Here is a 14675-nt window from a genome sequence, read left to right on the forward strand (position 1 = left end):
TAATACTTTAAGACATTTTAGCTTTGACATTTTTCAATGTTTTTCTTTGAAGCTTTAACTTTATGCATTCTGGATATTTTTTTTTTTACCTGATATTCCAATTTCATGTAATTCGGCATCTGTTCCATTCAGAAATTTTAATAATCTGGCTATTGTTTCTGCCACAAAACTGCACCATATTTTAATGCGTCATAAAGTGTAAAAATCTGGAATTACAAGGCACAGATAGCTGGTATCTTTCAGTAGCGAGTTTATTTTGTTTTTTGTTTTTCCTGAAAGCTCTGAACATGGGGGGAAAGTATATGTATATGTCACTGTTCATAATCACAGACTCGGTCACTTTTTACAGGGATTGACATTTTAGGTATAACATTCTGTGGTTAAAGTGGTGTCCAAGATTACTGAACAACTGCACACAGGCAGAAATACATCACAATAACTGTCTAATGTAAAGTACCCATACCTCTCTACCCCATAGTGTTTTAGTGCAGTGTTCATGATGCTCTCTGCTGCTCTTCTGTTTTCCTGGTTGCAGACCCCACATCACTGCTGCTCTTCTTGTGCCATAAATGTGCTGCAACCAAAGTGGAAAAAGGCTATTGAGGAGCATCAGGAAGTAAAGTGATAAAAATATATTATTTAATCAGTTTAGATGTATTGATGGTTATATGCAGTTTTTAATTATTTTGTACATATTGGCACAGCATAACCTACAAAAAGTATATGTACAGTTGTGGCCAAAAGTATTGACACCCCTGCAATTCTGTCAGATAATACTCAGTTTCTTCCTGAAAATGATTGCAAACACAAATTCTTTGGTATTATTATCTTCATTTAATTTGTCTTAAATGAAAAAACACAAAAAGAATTGTCCTAAAGCCAAATTGGATATAATTCCACACCAAACATAAAAAAGAGGGTGGACAAAAGTATTGGCACTGTTCGAAAAATCATGTGATGCTTCTCTAATTTGTGTAATTAACAGCACCTGTAACTTACCTGTGGCACCTAACAGGTGTTGGCAATAACTAAATCACACTTGCAGCCAGTTGACATGGATTAAAGTTGACTCATCCTCTGTCCTGTGTCCTTGTGTGTACCACATTGAGCATGGAGAAAAGAAAGACCAAAGAACTGTCTGAGGACTTCAGAAACCAAATTGTGAGGAAGCATGAGCAATCTCAAGGCTACAAGTTCATTTCCAAAGACCTGAATGTTCCTGTGTCTACCATGCGCAGTGTCATCAAGAAGTTTAAAGCCCATGGCACTGTGGCTAACCTCCCTAGATGTGGACGGAAAAGAAAAATTGACAAGAGATTTCAACGCAAGATTGTGCGGATGTTGGATAAAGAACCTCGACTAACATCCAAACAAGTTCAAGCTGCCGTGCAGTCTGAGGGTACAACAGTGTCAACCCGTACTATCCGTCGGCGTCTGAATGAAAAGGGACTGTATGGTAGGAGACCCAGGAAGACCCCACTTCTTACCCCGAGACATAAAAAAGCCAGGCTGGAGTTTGCCAAAACTTACCTGAAAAAGCCTAAAACGTTTTGGAAGAATGTTCTCTGGTCAGATGAGACAAAAGTAGAGCTTTTTGGGCAAAGGCATCAACATAGAGTTTACAGAGAAAAAAAAGAGGCATTCAAAGAAAAGAACACGGTCCCTACAGTCAAACATGGCGGAGGTTCCCTGATGTTTTGGGGTTGCTTTGCTGCCTCTGGCACTGGACTGCTTGACCGTGTGCATGGCATTATGAAGTCAGAAGACAACCAACAAATTTTGCAGCATAATGTAGGGCCCAGTGTGAGAAAGCTGGTTCTCCCTCAGAGGTCATGGGTCTTCCAGCAGGACAATGACCCAAAACACACTTCAAAAAGCACTAGAAAATGGTTTGAGAGAAAGCACTGGAGACTTCTAAGGTGGCTAGCAATGAGTCCAGACCTGAATCCCATAGAACACCTGTGGAGAGATCTAAAAATAGCAGTTTGGAGAAGGCACCCTTCAAATATCAGGGACCTGGAGCAGTTTGCCAAAGAAGAATGGTCTAAAATTGCAGCAGAGCATTGTAAGAAACTCATTGATGGTTACCGGAAGCAGTTGGTCGCAGTTATTTTGGCTAAAGGTTGTGCAACCAAGTATTAGGCTGAGGGTGCCAATACTTTTGTCTGGCCCGTTTTTGGAGTTTTGTGTGAAATGATCAATGTTTTGCTTTTTGCTTCTTTCTCCTTTGTGTTTTTTGTTATTTAATACAAATTAAATGAAGATAATAATATCAAAGAATTTGTGTTTGACAGAATTGCAGGGGTGTCAATACTTTTGGCCACAACTGTATATTTATTATTATTGCTTATTATAGTGCCATTTATTCCATGGTGCTTTACATGTGAAAAGGGGTATACATAATAAAAGACAATGCAAACACATGGGACATGCACACAGTGAACAAGTCTGTAGGAGAGTGTTCACACCACCAAAAGGCTGAAACCCATAGTAAAAGACAAATACAGTAATCTTAAACAATACAAGTCACGACTGATACAGGAGGAGAGAGGACCCTGCCCGCGAGGGCTCACAATCTACAATATACACACACACACTTTATACTTGCCTATCGATCATCCAACTCGCCCATATATTGCTGCTGGAATTCACCGCCACTTTCCTTGCTTCCTCTTCTGCCTGCACGACATTTGACTGCTTCAATAAAGACCACTGCGGTCAGTGATCAATATATCTCTATATTGGTGAGAATTTTGTTTTTTCTTTGTAAAACTCCAAATGTGGACATAAAATTTAAGGGATTCTGTTCACATGAAAGCTATTAGAATAGAATTGAATTGGCAATCCCATTACGTTTTTTTTCTCCCACACAGCATTTTGACAAGTTTTTAGTGATGTTTCTTTTGTACTTTTTTTTTGTTCACTTTATTTTTTTGGAACTCCGTTAATTTTAAAAAGCACCTATATTTATTTTTATTTAAATTTGATCTGCCCCCATAACACATCCATCAGGACCCAGGCCACCACAGATTGCTCAAAAAAACAGTTCTGAAGTGATAAGATCAGAAGACAGAAGCCCTGAACTCCGGCACGAGCGCTTACAGAATGGTATTCAGGCATGTAGACGTTCTATTGAGCGTGTACCTTGCTCTGTATGCTGCTAAAGAGCGGGCTTCAGAGCAGTTTTTTCAGCAACCACTAGTGGTCTAAGGACTTGGGTGTTGAACATATTAAAAAATACAGTGCCTTGCGAAAGTATTCGGCCCCGTGGAACTTTTCAACCTTTTCCCACATATCATGCTTCAAACATAAAGATACCAAATGTAAATTTTTGGTGAAGAAACAACAAGTGGAACACAATTGTGAAGTTGAACGAAATTTATTAGTCATTTTAAATTTTTGTGGAAATTCAAAAACTGAAAAGTGGGGTGTGCAATATTATTTGGCCCCTTTAACTTAATACTTTGTTGCGCCACCTTTTGCTGCGATTACAGCTGCTAGTCGCTTGGGGTATGTCTCTGTCAGTTTTGTACATTGAGAGACTGAAATTCTTGCCCATTCTTCCTTGGCAATCGGCTCGAGCTCAGTGAGGTTGGATGGAGATCGATTGTGAACAGCAGTTTTCAGCTCTTTCCACAGATTCTCGACTGGATTCAGGTCAGGACTTTGACTTGGCCATTCTAACACCTGGATAAGTTTATTTGTGAACCATTCCATTGTAGATTTTGCTTTAAGTTTGGGATCATTGTCTTGTTGGAAGACAAATCTCAGTCTCAGGTATTTTGCAGACTTCAACAGGTTTTCTTCAAGATTTGTCCTGTATCTGGCTCCATCCATCTTCCCATCAATTTTAACCATCTTCCCTGTCCCTGCTGAAGAAAATAGTATATCTGCAATTGAGAAAATCATAAAACATAACTTTTAATAAGTAATATAAAAGCTACCACAAGATATAGTGAAGATAAAAACACTCTAAATCAAATTGTCACAGACTATAACAAAGAGTGTCTGTATAAGTCTCAAAAACAGATCACACAGCATATATACATGTGACTATTCCAAGTCCGAATTTTGAAAGGACTGGACAGAATATACTTGGTCTGAGACAGTAAAGCTCGAGATCAAGGTCAAACAATAAACAGTTTCCTTATTAGAAGTAATACATTAAAACAACTTTCTATAGAGAAAAAAAGAAAACCTCTACCCTGTTCGGGTTATCAAGGAAGTTGCTTGTTTATACATATTAAGGAGACATCATATACAGAATCCACAAACATAATTATGAGAAATGGAAAGATCTCACCGCATGCATATGGAGGATATCCCCAGTCAGATGTCCAGTCAGACTCATGTTAGGTCAGGAAAAAAGGCATTCACCCTAATCAAGCCCTATCAGAGCTAACAAACCTGACCCCCATGACTCCTGCCCTAACAAGGGCAGTCCACATCTGACCCTCAAAATAGAAGCCCTATTATGTCCCTGTGCATCCTGATGCGTTTCGTCAGTTAGTGACTCTTCAGGGCACCTACTAGCACTTGATGGGCATATTGACCAAAAATATGGGCTGACGAAACGCGTCGGGATGCACAGAGACATAATAGGGCTTCTATTTTGAGGGTCAGATGTGGACTGCCCTTGTTAGGGCAGGAGTCATGGGGGTCAGGTTTGTTAGCTCTGATAGGGCTTGATTAGGGTGAATGCCTGAGACTATCACAGAGCAGGTGCATTTGTACGGAGACTTCATTACACACAGGTGGATTATATTTATTATCATTAGTCATTTAGGACAACATTGGATCATTCAGAGATCCACAATGAACTTCTGGAGTGAGGATGCTGCACTGAAAGTAAAGGGGCCGAATAATATTGCACGTCCCACTTTTCAGTTTTTGTATTTCCACAAAAATTTAAAATAACCAATAAATTTCATTCAACTTCACAATTGTGTCCCTCTTGTTGATTCTTCACCACTATGTGTGCAATGTTGTGTTTTTGCAGCGTTTTTTCAACGCTGCAAAAACAACGTTGTGTTTTTTCATGTGTTTTTTTCATGCAAATTTTCAGTTGCGTTTCATAGTACCAGCAAAGTCTATACTATTTAAGAAATCTCATGCACACACCTTTTTTTTCCCTGACTGTTTTGTCAAAGAGCTGTTATTACTTTCAGCGTTTTTGCAGTGTTTTTCACCCATTGAAAGCATTGCAAGTAGTGCAAAAACGCTGCAAAATATGCAGGTATCAGGTTTTGCTGAGCTTTTGGTGCCAAAACTTGATGAAGTTCAATTTTTTTTATGCACTGAACTTTATCAGCATGCACAAGAGACAAATGTATCCTGACAAAAATGCAGTAAAAAAAAGCACCTAAAACGCAGCAAACACTCAGCAATACCTGCTTTTTTGATGTTGCTTCTTTACTGACAATAGAGTAAGTTTTGCCTGCGGGGAAAAAAGCATAAAAAACGCAACATGTGAACATAGCCTTAAAGTCTATTGAAAATTAATGTAACTTCTAATTATGCAGCACTTTGATTTGTGGCGTTTCCATCCCTTTTTTTTTTTTATTCAGCATGTGTCCAAATCCGAAATAGAAAAGAGGAACGTGTACAATAGTGATTACACATTAAAAAGCCATCTGTATTGAACACTTGATTTGCATAAATTCATAAAAATGAGGATGATTTCAATTCAACAGACAAAAAAATAAAGATTAGTGTCTTATTAAATATCTATAAAGCACCATCCAGTCATATTACTGTGTAATCATACCACTTGGCCTGAGATAAATATGCCGGGATTAAATAATCCTTTTTTAAAGTGCTTAGTGCAAAATCAATTGGCTCCTACATATAGAATATGACCACAATTCACAATTTAATGTGTACTATTGATTTTTTGAAAAACAGATTAAAATGAAGGCTACCCTTTATTCCCTTTTCTGTATTTTATAGATGTGCTTTCCTCCTATGCTGACCTTAAAGCTGACGCTTCTGAAACTTCTTTAAGAAATTTCCTAACAATTTTTAAGAGCAATGCAGAACAGATTCAAGATGCTGTGGACACATTGACTCCATCAACAACTCAGCAGCATGAAGGTAGCATTTTTTTTTTAATTCCTATTTGTACTTAAAGGGGTTTTTCCATGAACTGTACAGAGACATGGTCTGATTATACCACAGCTCCAGGGCAGGGGAGGAGAAAAAGTATACAGACATTAGAGCAGGGTATCACAAATAATTCTTTCTTTGAAGGAAAACATTGTTTAAGCCCTTAACGACCAGGGGCATTTCAGTTTTTGAATTTCCGTTTTTTGCTCCCCTTCTTTCCAGAGCCATAACCTTTTATTTTTCCGTCAATATGGCCATGTGAGGGCTTTTTGCGGGACGAGTTGTACTTCTGAACGACACCATTGGTTTTACCATGTCCTGTACTGAAAACGGGAAAAAAAAAACTCCAAGCGCATTTAAATTGCAAAAAAAGTGCAATTCCACAGTTTTTTGTCTTGTTTTTTTTACCATGTTCACTAAATGCTAAAACTGACCAGCCATTATTATTCTCCAGGTCAGTACAAGTTCATACACACCAAACATATATTTTTTTATTTTATTTATTCTAGGTTCTTTTTTAAGTGGTGAGAAAAAAATCCAAAATTTGTTATATATAAAAAAAGAAAAACGCCATTTTGCATTTTATTGCAATGTATCGGCGACCAAAAAAACATTCTGGCATTTTTTATTTTTTTATCGCTTTGTCGTTTAGCGATCGGGTTAATTCTTTTTTTTATATTGATAGATCGGGCGATCCTGAACTCAAATATGTGTATATTTGATTTTTTTTTTCATTGTTTTATTTTAAATGAGCTGAAAGGGTGGTGATTTGAACTTTTATATTTTTTTAATTTTTTTAAATATTTTCAATAACATTTTGTTTAACTTTTTGCATGCTTTAATAGTCTCCATGGGAGGCTAGAAGCTGCACTACTTCGATCGCCTCTGCTACACACAGGCGATGATCAGATCGCCTGTGTGTAGCAGAAATGATCACCTGCTATGAGTGCCGACCAAGGGTTGGCGCTCATAGCAAACTGGCAATGACAATCATAGCAGTCTGCTTCAGTCCTCTGGTTGTCATGCCGACCCATCGGTGACCCACGGTCATGTGACGGCATCACTGACGGGCAGGATTACCAGCGTGCTTCCTGTAAGTGCCAGTTAAGTGCCACTGTCAGAGATTGACAGCGACTTTTAACTAGTTAACAGCCACTGGTGAATCGTGATTCCACCCGCGCGGCTGTTGCGACCACATGTCAGCTGTATAAATCAGCTGTCATGTGCCACCAAACAGGGAGAGTTCGACATGGGCGTCTTATTACGGCACATGTCGGAAAGGGGTTAAAAACAGGCATTGAAATGTTTTGCCTCACAGAAAGAATCAGCTGTGATCCCCAGCTGTAATGTTTGTATACTCTTTTGCTTCCTCCCCTGCCCAGGAGCTGTGGTATGATCAGACCAAGTCCCTGTATGGTTAGACACAGCCATTACACAGGACACAGCAGGAGCATATCTATAAGATTATTTCCGCACAGTAACAGTTTATCTAAACACATCGAATTGTGGAACTTATTTATTATTCCAAGATCTATTGCATAAAATTAACTTATGTTCATGGAAAAACCCCTTAAACCCCTATCTGACATCGGGTGTAATAATATGCCGATATCAGACTCCCCCGTTAACCGCTCAGCGCTGGAGCCTGCACTTTTCCGGGCACATTATCTGATGTACAGTGGGTACGGAAAGTATTCAGACCCCTTTAAATTTTTCACTCTTTGTTTCATTGCAGCCATTTGGTAAATTCAAAAAAGTTCATTTTTTTCTCATTAATGGACACTTTGCACCCCATCTTGACTGAAAAAAAAGCCCCAGAAATGTAGAAATTTTTGCACATTTATTAAAAAAAGAAAAACTTAAATATCACATGGTCATAAGTATTCAGACCCTTTGCTCAGACACTTATATTTAAGTCACATACAGTCCATTTCTTTGTGATCCTCCTTAAGATGGTTCTACTCCTTCATTGGAGTCTAGCTGTGTTTAACTAAACTGATGGGACTTGATTGTAAAGGGACACACCTGTCTATTTAAGGCCTCACAGCTCACAGTGCATGTCATACCAAATGATAATCATGAAGTCAAAGGAACTGGCCAAGGAGCTCAGAGAAAGAATTGTGGCAAGGCCCAGATCTGGCCAAGGTTACAAAAGAATTTCTGCAGTGCTCAAGGTTCCTAAGAGCACAGTGGCCTGAGCAATTGTGGGAGAAAAGAGCCTTGGTGAGAGAGGTAAAGAAGAACCGCAAAATCACTGTAGCTGAGCTCCACAGATGCAGTAGCGAGATGGGATAAAGTCCACAAAGTCAACTATCACTGCAGCCCTCCACCAGTCGGGCCTTTATGGCAGAGTGGCCCGACGGAAGCCTCTCCTCAGTGCCAGACATATGAAAGCCAGCATACAAGATTCTCTGGTATGATGAGACGAAGATAGAACTTTTTGGTGATAATTCCTGTGGTCGGTGCTCATAGCAAGTGAGCATTTCTGCTGAACACAAGCAATCTGATTATCGCCTATGTGTAGCAGAAGCGATCAAAATAGTGCAGCTTCTAGTCTCCCATGGAGACTATTACAGCATGCAAAAAGTGAAAAAAAAATTTTTTTGAAAATATTTAAAAGATAAAAAAAATTACAAAAGTTCACATCACCCACCCCCCTTTCGCCCCGTTCGAAATGAAACAATAGAAAAAAATCATGATACTCTGTGGTTATGTCGTTAGGCTGCTCTGCATTATTTACTTGTAAGCAACTCCCTCTTGTTAAGGGCGCAGTCATACGGCCTTATAATATGGACGACGATCGCAATGCTCGGACTGACCGGCAAGTCTCAGGAGAGCCTCCGGCCAGTCCATGCACTGTGATGCAGTCGTCGACCATGTTATACAGCCGTCTGACTGCAACTGTAAAAACCATAAAAATTTGCACAAAATAAAAAGGAAAATATCTTTGGAACCATGTTATGGATTTAAAAAATAAATGAATATTCTGGAAAGCAACAGGGGTAAAATTAGAGCAAATACTGTGCACTTTTGACCTGGTGATATGTCCGCTTTAAAGGGAGTCTAACAGCACAGAATAACTACTCAACCCAAGTCCTGGTGCTTGGTGCAGTCTTGGCATTGCCAAACATTTAAGTGACCTTCCCATCTGTTAGAGGGAAAACAATCTCCACCCCTCTCTTCTTTGATTGACAGCTCTTGCTTCATAGAGCCAGAGATAGATGGAGTAGGTGGGAAGGTGCAGTCAAATGAATGACACCAGCGAGCGCTTGTGCTTGGTTTGAACTGTCATTCTGTGCGAGCAGTCCCTTTAAATATCTCAACAAAATCAATATAAAACACAGAAAAACACAATAAAACGTGAAAAAATACTCTGTTGTAAAAAGGTAAAAATAAACAGCAAGTGCTAGTAAAAAGATGATAAAAAACAGGGTATTCAGTTGATACGTTTTTTGCAAAAAATGTATACTTAGCCTAAGCCGTCAAGGTATACCCATCAGAGCAGTCCGTAGCTGATGTATTTAAAAACCTGATCATGTGTATAGTACCTCCCTAATCTTGTAAATGCGTTTGCATTCAATTGGTTTCTTGTTTTTACAAGATTAGGGAGGTCTCCACCCCTTCCTTGTGGGCCGTGCACATATAAGCCGTTCTCTGCAGTGTGTCCACATCGGACATCACCTGTCTGAATCCTGCTCATATAGGTACTATACATATGATTAGGTTTTTAAATACATCGGTTAGGGGCTGCTCTGACATGGGTTACCTTGACGTTAATAATTTCACTACTTGCTACTGTGTGATGCTGTGGTGGGCGCTGCAGATAGGAGAGAGGGGTGAGAGTGCGCTCACACTAACACTGTGTGCTTGCGTCCCTCTTCTGCTGCTGCAGTGTCAATGTGGACATGCAAACTCAGGGCTCACCGTGGAGCCCTCATTTGGGGACGAAGACCCCTGTGGTCCGGTATGAACTTCTAGTTGCAATCAAATAAATGATTGTGTATCAGACAGCTCCCAGAGTGCATTTCAGGGACCCATAGTGAAGATTGGATTTATGAAAGCCTTGCCTGGGATGTGCGTAGAGAGGTCTCACCCAATAATAGGAGATGTGACTGAAGATTACCATACAACTTCTAGAAATGGGAACACGTAAGATTTTTTGTATATAATACATTAGAAGTCAGGACTTTTTTTTCAGATGTAGCTGTGAAAATTCTTTTATTTGTTTTAGACTTGGCTTGCTTTTGGTTCTTAATGTAATTCTGCTGGATTATTTTTGTTTTTCTTTTCTTAAGGAGAAGAAGCATTCTCTAAACTCGGCAAAGAATTCTTTATTTCTTTAGACCGATCACTTAAAAACTGTAAAGAAGAACGTGATCGGTCCATCTTTGAAATAGAGAAACTAAGACAAGAACTCAGTCAGGCATTAGATACCATCAAAACTTTAAAGATGGAAAAAAAGCACAAGGGAAGCTTTTCCAATGACCAGTCTTCAAAATCAGAGGGTGAAAGTGCGGATGGAAAGACGCCAACTTCTGTTGATCACAGACGAGAAATTGCAGATATCACTTCCCAACTTTTTTCCTTTGGAAGAAAAAACTCTCTCACCTCCCCTGTTAAAGAGAAAGAGATACCGGAGAGGCAACATGAACAAACACAAAGCTCCAGTGCAGTACATCGTAGAAGCAAAAGCCTCCAAAGAAGCAAAAGTGTTAAGATGCAACCTTCTTGGCAGGTTTAATGAAGTCAGTTAAAGTGAAAATATTTAGATAATTTTATATGATAATTGTAATATTTTCCAACCTGGGAAAAGTGGACCTCATACCATTTGGCAATGTGGATTCAGTCTACTAACACATGGTTGGCAAGTTAGAACAGATTGATTTTTGAGCAGATTTTGTATTAGTATTGATTCTATTAATGTTTCTTTTTGGCCTTTTTTGTTCAACTAATGCAAACCAGATTTGTTTTGCAAAAATTAAAAAAATCTTGTTTTTCCATCTAGAAGGAGATAAAATCACTTGTAGATCTGCCATTAGTGTTCGCCCCCTTGGTTTTCAACATTGCCTAAAATTGCTAAATCAAAAAAATATTTTGGTATTCAATGTTTGTGTTTCTGATGAAACCCCCCCCCCCAGATGATTCCAGATGTTTGAGATTTGAAGGTTTTCTAGAAAAGCTGATGTTTATCAATCAAAATCTGGTGTTTTAATTGTGGAGTAGAAAAAAAGTGTGACCTTTTTTATCTCTATGTATAAAATCTTTTATGAAATTTATATGTATATTTTAGCTGAAATTTTTCTAAGTTTCCTAATCTTAAAGTGATTTTTATTTATGGTTTAATAATTAATAAACATGATTATATCATGATTTCATGATATAATTAACTTCTGAGTCTATTTGGATGTTTTCGATATGCCTATGGCAAAGAATGAAGAGAGCAACACTCATGCGTGTCCTCCTCTACATATATTTTCAACCACAATTCAGACTTACATGTGACATAGCCGAAAGAAGAGTTCCAGAAAATAAGATTAAAACAGTACAATATTTTATTAAGTATTATTAAAATTGTAAAAAGCTTAAAACAATTAATCAAAAGTGCCCAAAACTAGGGGAGATCTGCAATGTGGGCTAAATATCTGACAGCTCATACACCACTACTTATTTTACCCATAATCAGTCCATGATAAATCGCTATATATCCAAAATAAAATAAATGGAAGAAATCAAGGCACATTACCAGGGAAAGCAGATTAACTATGAAGGCAGCAGTAACACGGAGAATTGCATGTCCCTCATCACCCCGACGCGCGTTTTGCATCCAGCTTCTTCCAGATGTGGCGGCCTGTGATCAATTTACTTTGTGGGGGGATTGACATGATCTTTGCTGAGGGACCACTGTTCCAAACATGGGAACCAATCCTAGAGTGCTGAGATGGGACAAATATTAGAGTGAGATGTGCCATCAATTTTTAAGTTAGGAAAATCCTTTTTATTTGCAGTTTTTTCTTCTGCATTTAACGGTTCTTGAAATATGGATGTGGATTTCATGAAAACTCATACCATGCATTTTTAGTGTGTTTTTTCATGCTATGCTTTTATGGGCAGCCTTAAAAAATAAGTGTATGACACAAATGCATTTTTAAGTACAGGATCCCCGCATTTCTGCAGTAAATAATACATTTAAAAATGCTGCATCAAATCTGCACCAAAAATGGGTTAAAAAAAATAATCAGAGCATACTGTGCATTCTGGTGCAGACACCTGCAGACAAAAGACAGCAGAAAAAAATGGATCTTTTGCACATGCATTTGCACAAGGGAGCATCAACTTGAACTTGAAGTTTTTGAGCTCGACAGACACATACCTAGATCTTGCAATGTGTAACAATGAGTATTGCTACAATGTGGCACTCCATGTGCCTCCTACTACCGGTTGGTACCGCCATTTAACACTAGCTCTGAAGTCATTAATATATTTTCTTCTGTCCAGTCTAATTGACCTTCTTGCATTCATCATGTCCCCATTTTACGTAATTTCTATGGCTGATAAAATACCGCCATTAAACTCAAGTCTCATATCTTCACCTTTCTTCATTATGTATTTTTACCCTGCCTCACTTATAATTGGCTGTATAGTGTGCAAAATTAATTTCACTTTGCACTTGACCTAATATCTGCAGTGAATGTATGAAAATTGAATCAGTCAGGTATAAGGTTGTTGACCTTATAAATACTAGTAAATGCTGAAATACCAGCAAACCTTTTGTAAGTTTGTAGACAATAGCATAAGCACTATTAAGATTCAGTTTAGAATAAATGGTCGTAGGTGTTTATTGAATATTTGTCATGCAGAGACACCATTTCCATTCTACAATGTGCCCCATGGGCCAGCATAAATTGGCTGCTTCTCTAAACGCTCTCTGCCAAAACACACAGAAATATTTCATCATAAAATACAATTTTTCTTTGCATAAAGCCTATGGGTACACTCAATCCAATATGCTGCTCTTAATGTTTAATATCCCCTAGTAAAGTGCAGCAAGGGGCTTGATACATTGCGCCAATAAGATAATTCATTGAATTTTTAATGACAACCTTTTCCTTCTAGAGAAGCACACTGCTCTTCAAAGAGCTAAGCACACTTATGTCTGTATTCCCTTGGATGTAAGAACCTAGGTATTTCTGAATAATTGCAGGCAATTTCCATAGAATGTGGAAACCGTGTCTTGTATATAATATGGAGAGACTACAATGGGAATTAAGGTGAATTTCATCAATGCTTGTATAAAAATACTGATGACTAATCAGACAAATATTGAATTTATAACATTAGAAGCAACCATTGTTAGATCCCCTGTGCACTGAAGTAATAGACACTCTATGGACAAAAGTATTGGGATACCTATACATTTACACCTACAGGAGCTTCTGCGACATCCTATTCTGAATTCATAGGCATTTGTATGGGTTTTATCTTCCCACCACACCTTTGCAGTTATAAAAACCAAGAGTTTTTGGAAATTTGTTGCGCCATTCATTCAGAATAGAATCTGTGACGTCAGATATTGATATTGGATGAGAGAGCCAGGCTTGCAATCCCTATTGTAATTCATCTCAAAGTTGTTCGATGAGAGTCAGGTCGTGACTGTGTGCAGTCAGTCACATTCTGCTACACCAAACCTTCCCAACTATGCCTTTATGAACCTTGCTTTGTGAACTGGGACACGGTTATGCTCAAATTGAGAAAAATGTTCTTTAAAATGTTCCCATAAAGTTAGGAGCATAAAATTGGCCTTTTACTGTAATTAAAGGACCTGAAGAACAACTTCATATCATTAGCCATCCTTTACACTTCACAGTTGGAACAATGCAGACAGGTAATGGTCTCCCGGGATTTGCCAAACCCAGATTTGTCTATCAGATTGCCAGAAATAGAAGAGTCATTTGTCACGCCACATAAGTTCTCACTGCTTGATTGATGGCATACTTACAGTATTGTTCAAAATAATAGCAGTCCAATATGACTAACCAGATTACCGGTAATCACAGTTTTTGGTATAAATTATATTACCACATGTCGAACAATTAACCATTTGGTGCAGTAGATTCTAAGAAAACCACCAGAATCAGCAGTCCTCGTCTGCATGATTTTGAGTCTGTGTATTAAAATAATTAATTGAAAGGGGTGGAGTTCAGTTAGTGAGGTCTATCATTCTGTGAAGAAACAGGTGGGAATCAGGTGGTCCTTATTTAGCGATGAAGCCAGAACAATGTTTCTCCTTGAAAGCCTGGGAAATATGGGTCGTACAATACATTGTTCTGAAGAACAGTGTACTTTAATTAAAAAGTTGATTTGGATAGGGAAAAAGTTCTAAAGAAATGCAGACGATAGACTGTTCAGCTAAAATGATCTCCAATGCTTTGTAATGGGAAGCCAAGCAAGAGAGACGTAGAAGAAAAGGGAAGACTACCATTTGAATGAATGGAAGAATAGCCAGAATAGCAAAGGCTCAGCCAATGATCAAAGACGGTCTCAAGTTACCTGTGAGTACTGTTACAGAAGAC

General features: G+C 38.4%; 1 protein-coding gene across 1 annotated transcript in view; it reads left to right on the forward strand.

Annotated features, from left to right (window-relative positions):
- The window catches only part of LOC141048316 (uncharacterized), a 198499-nt gene extending 187007 nt beyond the window's left edge, over nt 1-11492 (forward strand). Inside the window, exons 12-13 of the mRNA XM_073543818.1 lie at nt 5950-6093; nt 10401-11492. Coding sequence (XP_073399919.1) covers nt 5950-6093; nt 10401-10846 — 590 coding nt within the window. The 3' untranslated portion in view covers nt 10847-11492. The remainder of the gene's footprint in view (nt 1-5949; nt 6094-10400) is intronic.
- The last annotated feature ends 3183 nt before the right edge of the window (nt 11493-14675 follow it).

This window comes from Dendrobates tinctorius, unplaced genomic scaffold, assembly GCF_039654945.1.
Source record: "Dendrobates tinctorius isolate UK_male_01 unplaced genomic scaffold, ASM3965494v1 ptg000003l, whole genome shotgun sequence".
NCBI classification, from domain to species: Eukaryota; Metazoa; Chordata; class Amphibia; order Anura; family Dendrobatidae; genus Dendrobates; species Dendrobates tinctorius.